This window comes from Callorhinus ursinus, unplaced genomic scaffold, assembly GCF_003265705.2.
Source record: "Callorhinus ursinus isolate GAN/ISIS: 27379988/994484 unplaced genomic scaffold, GSC_fseal_2.0 scaffold4, whole genome shotgun sequence".
Lineage (NCBI taxonomy): Eukaryota > Metazoa > Chordata > Mammalia > Carnivora > Otariidae > Callorhinus > Callorhinus ursinus.
The window spans coordinates 58276236-58295978 of NW_027397066.1; the positions used below are offsets into that span (position 1 = coordinate 58276236).

Sequence of the window (19743 nt, forward strand, 5' to 3'; positions counted from 1 at the left end):
ACTGACCATTCCTAATTACTGAAGTTCCTTCATGAGAGTACATACCACTATTTCTAAGTAGGTAATTCATGCCATTTCTAAGAAAACTCAATAGTATAATAAAGAAAACTCAGTAGCATCAAAGTTTAAAAAGAGAGAGAGAGAAATAAGAATGGAAATTAACCAGAGGATTCAACTCAGACAATAAGCTCTTAGGAGAGGGGGAAAGAGTATGTTGGCAGGTGTCTGCAAGGAGCGAGATAATACAATGGAATCAGTTTTCATTCTGCAGAACAACCATGAGACTTGCTGCAATGTCAGCTCCAAGCACACACTGAGGGACTCCAGAAAATGCTCATTGATCATGCAGCACTTTATAATGCGCATAGGCTTTTTTTCTCCTGCTAACCCCGCCTAGCTTCCCTTTGCAGCCTATTTTCCCAAGCCCTCTCCCCCTAATACAATCTCTTCCTGCAGATAGTGAAATATTTAATAAATTGTCTTTAACAGTGTAAGTATTAGGAATACCACTCACCATCATAAGCCTCTTTATCTTAATTAGTATTTTTTTAATGAGGGAGGGAAAAACTCTACACATCCATAGATTTAAAAATGGGCATTAAATATATCTATACCTACAAATACAAATGTTTGATAGTTATACTACAACCAAAGCCAAAGCCCATTATAGTTTCACTTTGACATGTATTTCCTGGAACTGATTTATACTCAAATAGGTTCTTATAAAATTGATACAACCAAGGAAAAAAAGAAAATTAATTTAAAATTCTCATGACTCAAAATGCAGATTTTTATTGTGAGCTCTCAATCATAATGCCTTAATTTTAGTCTTTTATTTTTTAACTTAATATTTTCTAATGTCAAAGTCACATGAAAAATCCAGAACCAGAATGTACCAGCTAAATTAAGCATCAGATTGATATATATGCTTAATTTTATTCTAGAAACGAAAATAATCAGCTGTTTTTAATAGTTAACAGCAAGCAGAGCTTTGGGCTTAAATATGTAAATGAATTCTAAGACATATGACACTAAACCTACTCAAAGCTGCTTTGTAGACCCCACCTTCTAATGAGTTAATCTAAAGGTCACCACCAGCCAACGTTTTTTATTAAGTCCGAGGCCCTTTCTTTTTTTTTCCTATCAAACATATATTTACAATTTACAAAACATGAAGTTTAAACAAAATAATTCTAGACTTGTTTAGTAATCATGTGAACCAGACTGGCAAATTCTCACAAGGAATAAGGTCTGACCATATCTTGCTTTTATGCTCTGTCTCTTTGCTCTCTCCTCTAATCTATTCATCTGTAAAATAATTCCGGCAGATAAGATTTCTTTGTTCAGATTTCAACTTTCATTTCATTTACAAACCTAGCCCTACCTCAAGAATGTCTTCTAGAACATATGCTTCCATTTCAGCCGCTGTCTCCACCATGTTTTATCAAACTGCCATGTTTCTTACTGCACTATGATTAGATCATTGCCAGCAGGAACACTCCTCTGTGTCAGCAAGGGAACAGGAAATGGAATGTTCTATTACATGCCTAAAGCAGCTTAGCTGTTCACTAGCCAGGCATCTACCAAAAGAGCAGGGGGTGACTCACTGTGTATTTTTTAAAGATACAGAAGCTCTATTCCAAAGCAAACTTCTGTCAAGTAATTTCAACAGACAAAATAAATAAAGTCCCCTATTTTACCATACCAAATTTTAAAATCCTAAAATTTCAAAAAAAGAAATAATTATACATTTTTTTAAAAGCTATTTAAACACGTCTGGCTTCCTGGTTGAACAAAAGAGGTTGAAGTGGGTTACGTAGCAATTTATCCTTAGTAAAGCCTTGTAGTGAGATTAATGGCTGTATTAAATACGCAAAGGAGGAGGCAAGGTTATACCAAGTAAGGAATTTGCTATATCAGGCAAATGTATTACATAACATATACATTACAGGTGCTGACTTAAGGGTGTCAAAAGTAATTTTTAATGTAGATTTTTTTAATAACAAACTGGTATTCTAGAAACTAATCTGTTTGGAAATATCTAAGAGAATGAGATCAACATTCAACTGACTTACAAGTACTGAAGCAAGACATAACACATCATGGTTATATTCATTTTCTAAGAATGCCTTTAACTTCATTTTCTAACCAGAGGAATGGCCCTCCCCCCCCTTATCATAAATACTACAAGAAACTAAAAGATTTTAGATAAATGAAATTCAGAAATACTATCTGGATCATTAAACAGCAAATAAAGTTGGTGACTGACAGCAGAGCCAATTTATATTATATTCACTAGTATAACTGATCCTCAATTTAGTAAAATTTGTTACTTTGTCAAATTTCTTCCTTATGTAATCTGGAATATGAAAAATGCAATGGAAAAGGAACAATGTTTTACGCTTTGTGGCGAAATAAAATAACTGTGCACGTGTAGGAGTGCCACACAACCTAAAACTGAAGTGATTCCTCAGTGTACTGATTAACCAATCTAATTATAATTCTAAGGTGAACAGTTTTTCTTGCCTAAATTTTCCTAAGGAAAGTGAATTTTTAAAGCAAAGGGAAAATATAGGAAAAAAATTAGAGGACGGAGTTATTATTAACACATATGAGCAAATCTAAGCTGAGAAAAGCGAATGACATTGCCAGTAATGTCTCCTCACAATGATGTCATGTTTCAGTGGAAAAGGATTTTGTAGTTCTCTTGGGCCTCAGATTATTTACCTCTAAAACAGTATAACATTCATTCGACATGGAATATCTTCTGCATATTAGAAACTATTTTAGATATAGTCAGTAAGGCATAAAATTTAACAGCATCTTTTTAAGGCATAAAATTTCTTTTCTTAAGATTTTTATTTATTTATTTGAGAGAGCGAGAATGAGAGATAGAGAGAGCGCACATGAGAGGGGGGAGGGTTGGAGGGAGAAGCAGACTCCCCGCTGAGAGGAGAGCCCGATGCGGGACTCGATCCCAGGACTCCAGGATCATGACCTGAACTGAAGGCAGTCGCTTAACCGGCTGAGCCACCCAGGCGCCCAAGGCATAAAATTTCTTAATATATGAATATTAAATAAGAAAAATTAGTTACTACTTAATATCTGATATTTAGGGGGTACCCTTAATGTGTCAGGAAAAATGAGGTTTTTGTTAATAAACATGTCATTTAACCCTTATAATAACCCTGCTAGGTGATAATAATTTAAAATAACATTAAGAATTACATCATGCTTACTATATGCCACATGCCATTTTAAGTGCTTTGTATGTATTAACTCATTTAATTCTCACAATAATCCCAAAGGAAGGTAGGAACTATTATCTCCATTCTACATATGTAGAAACTAAGGCACAGAGGGGTTAAGAAATTTGCCCAGCTTATTCCCAACTAAGATAATTAAGCTGAGGAGCTAAGATTTAAACCCAGGCAGTTGGCTCAAGAGTCTGTCCTCTATCTAATATACTTCCTCCAGGTAATATTATTCTCATTTTATGAATAAGAAAATCAAGTCTCAGAAAGTGTGCACAGTTTTATAGTAGAGTTAGAATTCAAACCCAGAACAGTCTGACTCCAAAGGCTGTGTGGAATTAATGGAAAACAAATGATATTAAAAATAATGTTTTCCCTCAGGCCATATATAGTGATTACATCTAAGTATGGGTATGCCTGGCATTTGTGGAGGCTTCTGAAAAAAAAAATAATTTGCAGGGTGCCTGGGTGGCTCAGTCGCTAAGCGTCTGCCTTCAGCTCAGGTCATGATCCCAGGGTCCTGGGATCAAGTCCCACATCAGGCTCCCTCCTCGGTGGGAAGCCTGCTCTCCCTCTCCCACTCCCGCTGCTTGTGTTCCTGTTCTCACTATCTCTGTCTCTGTCAAATAAATAAATAAAATCTTAAAAAAAAAAATAATTTGCATTGTTAAGACCTAGCTTAAGAGAAACTAGCAAAAGGGCTTTTACTATTTCCTTTCTTCAAGATCAATTATTTTTATGCATCAAATTGCTTCATCCTTACATTAAGAGAAGTCAATAACAAGGTTTTTCTTTCTCAAACCTTCCTCCAACATAAGCAAGCAAAGACAGGCTTGAGTTCAAAGAAATCTTATGTTAGGTCACTTTTATTTCCCACAAACCAAGAATAGGCTTTCCAACTTTATTTGCTAAGGAATCAGGCCCCTTATGACTCAAGTCAATTAAACCATTTACTCTCTCTTTCCCTTCTGTTCTAGGATTACAGGGTGCTTATCTTTTTAGATAATTATTAAGTTTTCATGAAAAAATATGTGATTACAGCTTTCCTCCAAGATTATGGATGTTTATATCCATATATCATCTCTCTCTTTCCTACACATCAGAAGCTTGATGAAAGCAGGTAACATTTTGTCGCGAATATATACCCAGGGCCAGCACAGTCTCTGGCATAGAGCAGACACTTAAGCATTTGTTGAACAACAAATGCCATGAATTTGGGAATTGTTGGAGAGCCAGTAATACATCCTAATTATTGCTACCACTAGGAATTATTTCTCATGACAAAAACATTTGTTCTGTGACTAGGTCACTGAAATAAGATATTAGAAATACTCAACACAACAAGCAGAATATATATTTCAGAATTTCTGTAATTTTTTATTATACAAGCAAAACAATTACTTATTTTTATTTTATTTTCTGGTCCTTTTTGTTAATATGATGACCTATGCCACAGCATAAAATACTTGGGCAAAGGGTGTGAAAGAGATTCATATGTATCAGCCTTAAAATCCTACATACTAAAGTGAGCCACCTTCCTTCTAGTTTAACCTCATCACATAGGCAAAAAAAAAAAAACCCTGTTTTTCCAGTTGCCTAAACTGATTTCAATGGCACAAGGTCTTTCATTTTTTGCCAAGAGCAAAAGCATTAAAGTGCAAATAGTAATTAACATAGAACAGTTATGCGAACAAATGCAAGCCAACATATGTAAATAACAAATCATAAAAGAAAATACTAAAAGTAAGATTCAAATGTCCAAAGTGAAGAGAAAAACCTCTCATAAAAAAGGGGGGAAAGGACAAAAGAAGCTCAATAAATACCAAGACTGGATGAAGGAAATCTTCTAATATTACAATTTTATTTAGGACCAGCAGTAGTTTCTTTTAATAAGGAACAAGAAAACCAAACACACACACACACACACACACACACACACACACACACACACACACACACACATGTGTTGAGGACAAGCAAGCAACATTATTTTGTATGACTTAACACTCTGATGTTTGTTCCCCCATATAAAACTATTTTGCAGTCAAATGCTCTACCCCTGAGCTATACCCCCCATATAAAACTATTTTGAATCAGAAAGTCCTTGTAAAGGGAGTTTATTCGCATCAATTTTTTTTGTTTGTTTCTTTTCAAAATCCACATTTCCAAGCAAGGACAGATCATTGGTGGTAGGACAAATGTTAACAATTTCACCCACCTACATAAAAGCAAACTGCTAGAAAATATACAACTTCATCTCTCAAAATGTGTGAAATATAATCTTACTTTGTAATCTTTTTCTCCTTTCTACATGTAAGTTATATTTTAGCAGAAATATGAAACCCAAGTGTGAAATAACCTGGACCAAGCATAAATGATACAGATATTAAAGAATTATACAGAACTCAAAAGACTAACAAAATCTGGTCAAATTTCTGAAAGCAACATTATTAAAACAACACTCTCTCAGGACGCCTGGGTGGCTCAAGTTGGTTAAGCGTCTGACTGTGGCTCAGGTCATGATCCCAGGACAGTCCTGGGATCAAGTCCTGCATCAGGCTCCTTGCTCAGCAGGGACTGCTTCTCCCTTGGCCGCTTCCCCTACTTGTGCTTGCTCTCTCTCGCTGACAAATAAATAAAATCTTAAAAAAAAAAAAAACACACTATCTCCATGATTTTACCTTATATTTCTCCTGAACCAATCATGCCATAATAATAACTGAAGGTTCTAGAAGTCTAACATAGCACAGTGATATTCTTTTCATTATGACCATTGTTTACTTTCTTTTTTATTAACTATGGTGTTTAAAGTAATACATGTTCATGGAAAACATTCACATAAATAAGAAAATAAAGAGAACAGTAAACCTACCTCTTAGCAACTCTTAAAAGGCACAATTAGTGTATTTTTCTAGAAATAATCTACATACAATCTACATGATGTATATCTTAGTATAAGATTACTTTTTATACAAATGGAAGCATATTATGCATATTCTTCTGCATCCCCATTTTTAAAATTTAACACTCCATGACAACTGTTTCAGGTTAGCACAAGCAGGTCTATCGCTTTGATTTTGATAGCTGCTAAAATTTTCACTGAAGAACTGTACTGAATTTAATCAGTTCCCTATTGATGGGTATTTGTGTTATCTCTAATGTTTCACAATGCTGCGATGAGCATGCCCAGAGCAAGGACACACATACTACACATGCCTAAATATAACTGTATGGTGCATTTCTTGATAGATATATCTATTTCAACTTTTATGCTACCATACTCTAAAGAAGATGAATTAATTTATATTTTGACAACGAATGAGACTCCTTCTATAGAAATATCAAGTTATTAATGATACAAATCTATTAAAAAACCCAGATCAGAAATCAGCATCAATTTTTAAAACACATATCTATGTTTACCCTTAGTTCATCATTTCCACTTTTCAAGTAATCTCAAATTAAAGTTACACGTCCTCTCATTTAATTTCTGTCCCTTACCAAAGTAAATCAAATAAATTCACTCCCTGACAGATTAGGAACTTCAGTTGCTATTTACAAGAAAGAAGGAAAGAAAAGAAAAGAAAGAAAAGAAAGAAAAGAAAAGAGAAAAGAAAAAAGAAAAGAAAAGAAAGAAAAGAAAGAAAAAGAAAAATTAAAGAAAGAAAAAAGGCAACAATGCAGATTCTATCTATCTATATACATGTATTTGGAGAAGAGAAAAAAATGGGGAGGAAAATATCTTTTTAAAAATTAAAAAAGGGGCACCTGGGTGGCTCAGTCAATTAAGTGTCCAACTTGATTTCAGCTCAGGTCTTGATCTCAGGGTCATGAGTTCAAGCCCTGTGCTGGGCTCCACACTGGGTGTGGAGCCTACTTAAAAATAAATAAATAAAATAAGAAACTAAAATTAAAAAAATTTTTTTTACATCTACCTTTTTGCTAAAATACAAAATCCATTCAGGTTTAATGGTTCTTTAACTTAGGACTAAACTGTGAAGTTTTGCCAGAATTTAGTATTCTGAAGATACAAAATTCTTTGGGTATGTTCTCACTAAAGTAAATTAATTAAATACTGTTGGTTATATTTGTTTCCCTTCCACATTTATTTCAAACTACTCATTTTTAAAGCAAAAATTCTAAAGTAATCATTCCATCATTATAAAAAAAAATCCAATATACAATAAAAGACAGAGCCACACATAAGCAATTTCTATTAACATAAAGAGCACTAACAGTTTCTATCTCAGTTTCTTAACACACATTCCAGGGCCAAATTTGATAATAATATTTAAAAATAATAATGATTAAACCTTCACTAGAACCTCCATACCAAATGTTAACAGTTGGACACGCTCCTGGATATGTGCAGGAATACCTAAAAGGTTTAGGTAATGAAGGATTAAGTAAGGATATTTAAAACTGTAACCTCATAAATAAAATAATGCAAAGGCCATCCAGTAGTATATTTTAAACTGAGGCTAAAGGTATGAACTATTTTATAATAATTTATCTTATTGCATAATGTTTTTCAAGGCTAATATTATAAAAAGCCCTAGCAAACTTTTGGAAAGATCATCATTAGCATTTTCATCATGCATTTATACAAATATTTTTGTGCTTATTAGGTGATGGGCCTTATACTGCATAATGGATATAGACTGACAAAGTTAGTCCACCTCCAAGAGTCTATAATCTAGAAAAACTTGAACCTGTTTCTCCACAAAATTTAAAATCAAAATCTTCCATGATTTTTTCCTCTTCTCTGATTTATACTCCCTTTCCATTTTTCTTTAATCCAACTAATAATTAAAACCCAAAACTCCACTTTGAATAGGAGAGAAAATTTCAATATAAACAAAATATTTCATCCAGATGTGTCCTATGTACAGAATGGAATACAAGCACAGTCTTGTTCAAACATAAGTAACATAGTAAGCAAAGTAAGAAACAAAGCAGCTGTCCCTCTTTTCACATTTTCACAGTGTGCTCATTGGACAGTTGCATTTGTTGTCTCTACCCAGGATGGGTCACACCATGAATTCATTCTTTTTCCAGTATTTCACAATAGGTTCTATGTATACAAAACTGATAAAATATTTATTGATTTTAGGTCACACTCACCTCCCCAAATTTGTCTGTACTGTACATTCTCAAATAAAAATTTAAAAAGTACATATATAAAAGAAATTAGCTATTTCAATGTTGTTTATATTTGTTTCAAATAGGATAAATCTACTGATAGTACAGCACTCTCAATCTGGTCAGCAACACATCAGCTGTCCTCTGCTCCAAAGCAACAAGTATCTCCAACAAAAAGAAATATGCCACATACGCAACCCCCCTGCCACGCACACACATACATACCACACAGGAAGAGTGGTAGAGAAAGAAGAGGGGCTAAGGATAAAAATACAAATGACAAGAAAAGACAAGTCCAAAACCAACTTTTTAAGAGTCACCAATTTCTTCCACCCTTGTGAAAGACAACTATCCTACTCTAGGAGACTGAAGAAACAGCTCCAGGTAACATGCTTAAGATAGTATCAAAGGCATGGAAAATCGGGTGTAAAAACTATCCAATTAACCGTGGATAGTTCTACTACCGTCACTGGCTCTTCTCCTTTGGTTCCTGGATGTTTTGGGGTCACTGGCAACAAGCTCCAATCAGTCTGGTCTCTCACGATGCCTGTTACCACTCTATTTCTAGCCTAATGTATTAATAAAAAATTTTGAATGGTTTTTCAGCAATTACTGCAAATATCAAAAGACTGACTATTCTTTCAGATTCATAACTCCATCTCCTAAGAAATGCATTACAATAAATTCTCTTTATCCACCTAAGGCTAGGCCAAAAGCTACAAAAGAGAGTAGCATTCTTTATTCCACTAACCTAATCCTGACCATAGCTAAAGAATCTTTAAGGATCTTCACATAAAGAGAATCTCAAAACATAACTCACTTTCCAAAGTTCCCAAAGTGGATATACAGATAGGATTTCAACACAACCCGCATGCATACACACACACACACACACACACACACAGATTTCATTCTATGTAACTGAAATATCTCTTTGGTCCTTATGAAGCTATCTCACAACACAACTATCTGTTACCATTACTTTCAACTTCCCCCACAAATTTCAGATAACCAGTTTTACTACCAAATCTCCAACAAAAACTAAACAATAAAAGAAAGCAGAAGGCAATATTTACCAACTGTCTGTGATGGATATCTCACTAGCATGCTTTATGAAATCAAATTTAACCCACATTCATATCTTTCGATTCCTTTATCACCAATTTCTTATCAGAATCAAGTATTTTTAGAAAGCCTATGAACTCCCATACTCCTAAAGCACCTATATGCCAACGTCCCTCAATGAAGGCAGTCGATATTGTTTAAAGGGTAGACACTGAATAAGCTTACAGATTTTTTAAAAGCATAACTTAACTGCCAAGCATAATTTTATATTTAGTATGTCTTTGTATGCTTAAGGAAACCACTGCCCTCTTACACAAATTCCACAATTTCCGGTAAAACACTTAGTTTTTAAAGTATTTCTCATAATTATTTTAAAGGTATACATTTACATAACTTGATTTTTTTTTTAGCACTCCAAATTACTTAAAAAACTATGTACAATTTAAGTAGACAGTATATGTGGGTCTTAGAATCTTTTGCAGTTTACACTTATAATACTTAAAGGCATATAATACCATAAAATGTTACATTCTTTAAAATCAAATCTGCAAAACATACAAGTAGAAATCTGTTTCCCATAGATCGTTTCTGATGCAAGACTCCTAAAACTAAGCTTCAAAAAACATTTTACCTATATACAGCATAAACAGGATGCTAACCCACCTTACGTTGATATGACATCAAAATAAAACTAATTCTAAAACAAACAATTTTCATTCAACAAATGTTGTCTGGCTAGGGACATAATATCAGTGCCATCTCTAGAAGGATAAAAAAGGCCATTTCTATTGCCATCTTCCTTCTTCCAGTTCTTCCAGAAGACATATCCTGCCTTTAGTAGCTGTGCCTCCCCTTGATCAACATGATTTCCTCCTTATAGACAAACCAGGCTTCTTCTAATCCTGGTCTTCAATATATCAGAGAAAATGTCATCTTATTAGGAGTCATTGGCAGGAAGAAAGGCTCCAAATGTTCCCATATATCCAATTTTTTAACAATAAATATTTTTTTAAAAAAGAATCATGGAAAGGATTCAGGGATTGACATATAAAATCAAGAATATATGCCAGTCAAGAAATAATTATATATTCTACACAAAAATAGCCACATTCGTATTCTATGCAACTTGCTAATTTCCTGGAATTAATCCCTATGTGTCTTCTGTTTCTACCTCAGTTTCTAAAAACCATGTACCCCTGAAATGTCACTTTATAAATAAAAGCATTATTATCTTACTAGGTGGATGCAACTTCTATAATCTTTTTAATGTTGCAAATGTGATGTATACAAGTAAGATTTTTTCAAAATTCAAAGGCCACAAAGGCACAAAATGAACAAAATTAACACAAAATGAGGTCTTTTTTGTACCTGCCTGCATTAAATTGGCAATACACTGTTACACTGTTATTAGACTTCTAGTGTGGTTACCAGCTTAACTTTAATACTATTTTACTTCTGTTTCCTAATTCAGCATTTTTATATGTTATCTATTGACTGTCCACTGACAAAATGAGCACTAACCCTTCTTCTATTGCCCTCAACCTCCTACTAATTTTATAAGTTATTCTTTTTTATACTATAAAGTTTTATAAAGCATTCTACTCCATAACCTTAATTAAACCTATTTTATAGATCTTCTAAGTGGATTCTAAAAACTAAAAATCAATTAAGTACATTTATAATGTGCCTAGGTAAATACTAATCACCAAGGGAAATATAATTTTATATCATTTAGACGTTACTGATTGAAAGAGAACTGTCCATGTATCCCAGTCAGACGACACTCCTGAATTTTCCTAGGTTTCTTCAGTTCTTTTTGTAGGCCCAAGATTGCCAATGTAACTACCAGTTTCCTCCCACCCACACTGCTCTACCACCATATCTTCTATCTTGGACTATATTTTTCATTGTACTAAAGTATCTCAAATATTTTCATATAAGGTGCATAGTTTTTCCAAGTATAAAAATGTACTTGTCCTCCTATGATAAGTAGTGTGGTTGAGTACAGAAAATTTAGGTCCAAATTTCTTTTCCCCCAAATGTGAAGATACTGTTCAACTGTCTTCAAGCATTCATCAAGGCTGCTAGGAACTCAAGTCATTTCATTTTCCATCTTTTATTCCCTCTCTGTGGCAGTAATTGGGGATTTCCTTTTTACGCTTAAGAGTTCTGAAATTTTACCAGATGTGTCTAGATGTACATCTTTTTCCATTCATCCTGCTTGGGCTCTTTCAATCTGAAATTCATTATCTTTCTTCCAGCTCATGACCTTTTCTTCAATTATTTCTTTCATTATTTTTCTCCTTCCCACTGTTCTGTTCTCTGCTTCTAGAACTCATATTTATGGATGCGAAAACTTTATGATATAATGTATTTTCTGGACCTTCTTTAATTTTCTCTCAATTTTTCTAGATCTTCTTTTTTTCTTCATATATGCAGAGATTTCCTCCTCTTTTGCTCCAAACCAACAATTCAGTCTTGATTCATGCTAAATTGTTATTTAGCCTTTCCATTAAAATTTTTCTTTATAATTGTCAAAATCTTTTCTGGTTCTCTGCCCTTTTTTCAATGAAACTACAATTAATGATTATAACATTTTCTTAAATCTTAAGTGAAATACCAATTACAGTTTTTGAAGTTTTCTTCTGAATTATATCTGACATCAGTTGTTCTTTTATTCATCTTAATCCTCTTCCATCTTGATTCTCCTCAACTGTCTGATTATCCCTGTCTGTTTATATTGGCAAATGAAAAGATTACTTTAGAGAGTACTGGAAGCCAAAGTGGGCTTTCTCTGAAATTGTTCAAGTTTCTGTACCCAAGTGGCTTCTCTCTTAAAAGGGAGAGTAGCACTATTTAAGCAGGCAGGGCACATAAATAAGGCATCCAAGCAAGGTACCTGCATAGGAAATCAAGCTCGCTGGACACTGTCAAAACTGTTTTCCTCTGGAGTAGCATGCTTTAGTGGCTCTCCTTCTCTCTCAGATTCCAACATCTCAGTAGATGTCCTACTGAATTGTTGGTCTACTTTCCTAAGGGCATAGTCTTTAGATTTCAGGCCTGAAGCTAGGCATCACTGCCACGAGGGTTTAGCCTGGAGAAAGGGCTGGAAGGAGGTCCAACTAAAGCATTTTGGAAAATAATTTTTTTTAAAAATTCTTGATTATTACCCAGTTACCCACTACTGTTCTTTGTATTTGTTGACTCCAAGCTTGGAGCCTTTCTGAGGTTCCCCTAGGAAAACCTGAGCTTACCTCTGGTATTTTGGGTTCCATTTCTTCTGAGATTTTGCTGTCAATCCAATCCCATGAACTTTCTATCTTCTTCAAAATTTCTGGTCCTCTGATGGTACCTGTAGTGGACTGTGAACTGTAATTTTACTGCTCAACATGCTTTCTCCCCTCCCCCCCTTTTCTAGTAACATAATCCCTGTTGTCTGTGGGGAAAATAGTCCATGTGATTTAGGAGGTGATTTCTTCCCAACCACCACAGGGGTGGCCACATAACTTAGGTCTGGCTAGAATATCCCATCCCCCTTTCCTTTGGCAGCCATCATTGCCTGGCTGAAAATAAATAAAACATTAGAAAAGAGAGACTAAAAATGTTGAGAGAAACAGTACTGATGACATCATTCAAATCTGGATTTATCCACATCTAGGTTGGATCTTCTCCCTTCATTCCCCACATACATGCAAACATACATTAAAGTCATAGAGCTAATGAGGTCCTTTTGCTCCTCTTTAAGGTAGTTTGACTAATAACATCTGTTCCTGCTTTTCAGGACTGTCATTTAATTCAATCCTTATACAACATCAGTGGGACACTGGGAAAAAAAAGGAAGTTAAAGGAAAGTGCTCAATCTACCATATTTAAAAGAAAACTTAGGACAATAACTATAAAATAAGCCTGAAGAAATAAAAATAAAGCTTTATGGTTTGCTGTTAAACATATAATGATGAAATAAGCTGTAAACTTTAATAAGTACATGTTCTCATTCCACAAGACATCCTTCATATGTCTTGGAGTAAAAAAGCAGACAGAAAAAGCAATTATCTCTCAGAGTTTTCCTCTGAGTCAAGATTCCAGTGGTTTCAAAAAGAAAAAGAGCAAAGGAGGAAAGGTGATAGTAATTTAAAATTTTCTAATCTAGTATTGTAAAAAAAAAAAAAAAAAAAAACCTCTCTAAATGATTATATAGTGACAACCCCTGAAAGAAAAATTCTGTAGCTACTGGTGTGATTATTGGGGCAGAGGTAGGGAAAGTTGCTTATTTTTAATTTTAGAGGTGATAAAAAGTAGATGGTCACTGAACTCCTCAATGGATAAAAGATGAAATCCAGTACTCTTCACCTAAGGTTCGTAATTCATGATTCACAGATTTACGCCTTAAAAACTCCTCCTAAAATATGCAAAATGCTGTATCTATGTTTAAGTAAATTTTGGGGAAAAATAGGTCCACAGTTTTCATCAGAATCTAGTAACTAAAATTCATGACCCAAAAAAGGTAAAGAAAACTGCTCCTGACTGAAAAAGAACAATGACAACTTCATTCAAGATTTTTATGTAATAATTAAATCCAGAAAAACACCTAATGAATACCTCCAACATGTAAAACAGTATTTTAGATATATATATTATTTCCATTCTTTAAAAAAAAAAACTGTTAGGAAAAAAATCATTAGCCCCAATATGAATGAAAATAATGAAGTCAAACAGTAACTTTCCCAAAGTCACATGGTATTAAAGCAGGTTCAAAAGCAAGTTTCCCAACTTGATTTCAAACTCTTTCCATAAATGCTTTTTTTCCAGGAGAAATATTCGTAAGAAAAGAAATACAAAGGCAATGGGTTATTTCATAATGGAATGTAATTTTATGTCAGGCACAGAAATTGTCAAGTACTAACATGCCTATGGTTTAATGAAAGTAGAATCTGACTCTTATTCCTAATTGCCCTTTGATTAAGATACTCAGGAAAACTTGTGCTTCTGGTAGTGAAGTCAGGAGGACCCTACTATTTGATTAAGATGTATGAATCTTAACACTGAAGGCTGCCTAAGCCAACGAATGGGTTCTCTAGCCAAGCAAAGCTGCTCTTCTGGGCTCCATGGGCTACACAACAAAGTTGTTCATGCATGAAGGACAAAAAGCTGAAATGCCAAACCCTTGTTTTGTTTTTTTTTTATATTTTGGCATAAAAGACAAGAGGATCTGTGGATAAGGCTAAAGTAAGTAAGAACTTCCACATATGAAAAGACCTCCCACACACTAAGGCACATTCACAACTTAAAAACATATTCTAGTACTTGGATCTGGCCAAGAGAACTCAGGTACTGGAGTTTGGGTTGGAGCAGAAAATTGGGTCAAACTTGGATCGTGAGGCAATGGTTTTATGGGGGCAAAATAAGAAGAGAAATTAAGTACAAATGAGAAAACAATCCACAAAGCAAGTTAGAGATGTCTTTTAAAGGTTCCAAGATTTAGAAAGTATCATGGTCAAATCTTTGCATTGATACTTTGCCATTTTATCTAGAATCACAGAATCATCTGCTAAGGTTACAGCAGAGAAGTCACAGAAATACGGATTGCTTCACCATTCCCAGAAAAGGAGCTAAAGAGTAAATAAAGGATGTTGAATTTTGCATTACTCAGTCCCTCTTTATTAACAACAGTATGACAAAGTACTATAAGTTTTCTAATTCTGGGGGAATTTAAGAACATACTTTTTTTTTTTTTAAAGATTTTATTTATTTACTTAACAGAGAGAGACACAGTGAGAGAGGGAACACAAGCTGGGGGAGTGGGAGAGGGAGAAGTAGGCTTCCCGTGGAGCAGGGAGCCCAATACGACGCTCGATCCCAAGACGCTGGGATCATAACCTGAACCAAAGGCAGACGCTTAACAACTGAGCCACCCAGGCACCCCTTAAGAACATATTCTATTTAAATACTAAAGATCTGTGCCTGCTTCAGCAGCACATATACTAAATACTAAAGATCTAATGAGTTCAGAATATAATCCTAAAAGGGCATCTAACCCATGTGACTATCACTTGCAGAATCTCTGTTACAGACTCTCATTCCCTATTAACATTGGCTCCATCTAAAATAAATTAACCCACATGCACAATTACAGCTGAAGAGTTTTATTGGCAATCTGTGAACTCAAAAAAGAAATAGAGTTGCTGTAAGGATTAAATGAGACAAAGCAATTCAAACTGTGCCTGGTATATGGTAAGCACTCATTAAAAATATTAGTTATTGAAGGCAACTGGGTGGCTCAGGCGGTTAGGTGTCTGCCTTCAGCTCAGGTCATAGCTCCTGAAGTCCTGGGATCGAGCTCCATGTCCCCACGTCAGGCTCCCTGCTCAGTGAGGAGTCTGCTTCTCCCTCTCACTCTGCCCCTCTCCCCTACTCTTTCTCTCTCACTCACTCTCTCTCACATAAATAAAATCTTAAAAAAATAAAATAAAATATTGAGATTACAATTATTGAATGTGCTAAATGTTATGAACAACTTCAGGGAAGCAGTGATATTTCAGCTGGCTCTTTATGGATAAAGCAGTCAACCAAGAGCAACACCCAGAGAAAACAGATATTAACAGGGCTTGAAAGCTAACATTTGACCTAGCATATCCCAAAACATACTAAACCACTACAAAACCACTGTAGTTTTAAAAATACGGCATTGACATACATAAAATAGAAATCATAGAAACAGACTCATTCACCTTTGGTCTAGCACTTTCACCAGTGGAATATATCCTACCAAAATACAGAAGCATATACACAAAGATATGTATATCAAAAAGAGCCCACTGCAATATTATTTGTAATGGTAGAACACTGGGTACAACCAAAACACTGGCCACAAACACTGTATAAAATCAGGGAAGTCATGATTCCTGAAAGAGAATACTCCCCAACCATTAAAGGAAACAAGAAACTATATGCGTATTTATGTGGAAAGAGTATGATAAACTATTAATTAAAAAAAAATTTCAAAAGATTTTTATCATGACCACATTCATACAGAACAAGAATTTTTTATATAAATATACATGTGGATAAAGGTGTAAAAATGCACAGAAAAAAACATGAAATTATATACACTTAAGATTTATACCTTAGGATATGAAAGAAGGGAGATTTTTCAATTATTATACCTTATCTTCCTCTACTATTTAAATTTTTAGTTTATATTTACTACATGACTTAATAAAAATAAAAAAATATAATGCAATTTCCCTTAAGATTCCTCCCACACAAAAAAATTAGAAAGAAAACAAAACAAAATACCACAGTTTAATATCATGGATGCATACTCTATCACAGGTTTGATTCAAAAGAATGTGTTATCACGCCAATGGAATTACAACTTATCTAGCTTGAGTCTTATAGCAGCTCTTCCATTCTGACATTTCTTGAAAATCAACTACATTTTTAAATTATTCCTAGTTTATCTGAATATACTTCAAAAACATTGAAACAAAACTAAAGAACACTGGAATGATAATACAAAAGAGCTAAAACACATTCATAGAATTTGTAAGTCCTGCCTTAAATGTGTATGGAGATGTTTGAGTCCAAAGACAGCCGGGTTAAGACTAATGACATCACAGATTAATAAGAAAACTATATAGATTCTGTCACTGCTCTTGTCTTCTTCATAAAAGCACCTTTACTTCTTTAGTAGAAATTTGTAAGGGAGGGAGGGAAGAAAGGAAAGAAAGAAGCCACGCATGCGTAGAGCTTTAGAGTTAGGAGGAAAAAAGGTTGTTTCAAAAGACCACTGACTACATTAAATGAAAAATATGGAAAATTACTTTGTTAACCATAAAACCCTGCAGATGGTAGCTATGTGTCAAAAAGCACAGAAAACTGTTTAGTACAAACAACTAATTTTAGTATGTGGGCCTTAAGGTTATACAAATGCAGCACACATAAAGATGTATATAATGAGCAGATATAATCCAGTCTACTGTTCTATTGTCCAAACATATGAAATAAAGGTAGTAATTCAAAGAGTAGGAAAGGATAGACTGAAATAGCCAATTCAAATGATTAACCATTCAGAAATGTAAGATTAAGTTCCTATCTCCCTCCATAAGCCAATTTAAATTTAAAGGACACGAATTAAGTGTAAAAAACAAGAGGTACAATAGCCAAAGGTGGAATAACAACCCAAACGTACATTGAGGGATGAATAAACAAAATGTGGTATATACATACAAAGGATTATTCAGTCTTTACTAAAAAGGAAGGAAATGTTCCATATGCTACAACATGGATGAACCTTAGGGACATTATGCTAAGTGAAATAAGTCAGTCACAAAAAATGATACTATATGATTCCGTTTATATTAGTCATCTAAACTAGTCAAATTCATAGAAACAGAAAGTAGAATGCTAGTCACCAGGAGATGAGGAAAGAGGTAAATGGGGAGCTGTTTAAGTTTCTGGGGAGTTTCAGTTTTGCAAAATGAAAAAGTTCTAGAGATCTGTTGCACGACAATGTGAATATACTCAGCACTACTGAACTGTACACTTAAATGGTTAAAATGGTAATTTTTTTTGTTGTGTTGTTTACCAAAATTACATTTTTCTCAATTATGAAAGAATTAAGAGGTATGCATTAAATTACCTAGGCCACTTTTAAAAATTATGAAACTATAAAGAGATCAAATGAAGTGCTTGATCAAACTCCTTTCTAACATCCAAGTGGCAAATATGGCTAAAAATACAACATCAAAGATTAAAATGAAGAAGAATGCATAAAATTGCATCTGTCAAGCACAAATCTTTACAAGACGATGTAGGAAGGAAATACAGTTTCTCCCAAGAAATTTAGAAATCTAATATGGAATGGATAATCTCCCAGAAAATATCAATTGAAATGTTAATGACATCAAATCCATCCAACAGTATGTTAAAAGAATATACTAGATCATACTAAATATTCCAAACAGTTTAATATTAGGAAATTTATTATTACAATTCATTATATGAATAGATTGGAGAGAAGAAATACTCATTTCAATAGATGTCAAAAATGCATTTGATAAAAGTTGGTACACATTTCTGATAAAACTTAATGAGCTAAGAGAAAGAGATATATTAAATAGAGGATATTTGCATTATACTTAATAGTGACACAGCAGCACTCCCTAGATAATGACTGCCTCTATTACCACTTTTATTCAGCATTTTGGGAGTGTTCAAAACTGATGCAACAAGAGGAAAAACAAACAAGAGGTAAAAGCACTGAAAAGGTAGAGACAAAAGACAATCATTTGTTGGAGTCAATATGAAAACCCAACAGAATAAACTCATATAATATAAGAATTCAGTTTAGCAGCCATATACACAAGATCAAAATATCAAAATCCACAGGTTCTTATACTCCAACAATAACTAATTACAAAGTGTAATGGAAGAAAAAATACCATGCATGACAGTAATAACTATAAAATAATCTGAAATAAACCCCCAAAATGTGCAAAATCTATATGAAAACTATAAAATTTTATTAAAGATAGATGAAGGGCCTGAAGAAAATAGAGGCATGCCATGTTTCTGGATGGAAATGCTCGGTATTATACATCTATTTCTCCTCAAATTAATCCATATTTCAATCTAATTCCAATTAAAATCTCAATGGGCATATTTTATGGCAGCTTACAAAAACCATCTGACAAGTTAAATGCACAATATCTAAAACTCTTGACAGATCAATGAGGGAGAACTGCCTTCTAAGACATCAAAGCTTTCTAACATACTAGGTTGAGCCATATGAAATCACAGAGATTTGAGGACTCTCCATGTACAAAAAGAACAGTATCAAAAGGTCCAACCTAATAACTAAAACTGATGTGGACATAGGAATAAAAAAACAGCTATTATTAATCTGGGAATGTTAAATACTCAAATGTCCCTACTCCCACCACCCACAAATCCCTTTCTAAGTCCACTAAAATATTTAATACTAATAAAGCTTGGTTAAAGGCCAAGAGGGCCTCCTATTTCTTACCCCAGTAGCAGTCACAGGCAGAAAACTGAAAGGGAGGGTGAAGAGAAGAGGTGTAGGGAGGAAAAGTTTCTTTCAACAACTCTGAACAGGAAAGGACACCTAAGCTGGAAACCTAAAAGAGAAGAGACAAAGAACCAGGGGAAGAATATCCTAGAAAGAGAGTAAAAGACCCTAGGTGAGAAAGTCTCCATGCTCTAAGAACAGGCCAGTGGGACTAGAAGATAGTGAATGAACTAAAAAGGATATAAAATGAGG

General features: G+C 34.1%; 1 protein-coding gene across 6 annotated transcripts in view; it reads right to left on the reverse strand.

Moving 5' to 3' along the window:
• ANKRD17 (ankyrin repeat domain 17) overlaps positions 1–19743 on the reverse strand; it is a 159658-nt gene that overhangs the window by 124992 nt on the left and 14923 nt on the right. Inside the window, exon 1 of one of the 6 annotated variants that reach the window (XM_025887071.2) lies at positions 1385–1518. The exons of the other annotated variants lie outside the window; for them this stretch is intronic. Coding sequence (XP_025742856.1) covers positions 1385–1438 — 54 coding nt within the window. The 5' untranslated portion in view covers positions 1439–1518. Of the gene's footprint in view, positions 1–1384; positions 1519–19743 lie in introns of those variants that run through there. 6 annotated transcript variants of the gene reach the window in all.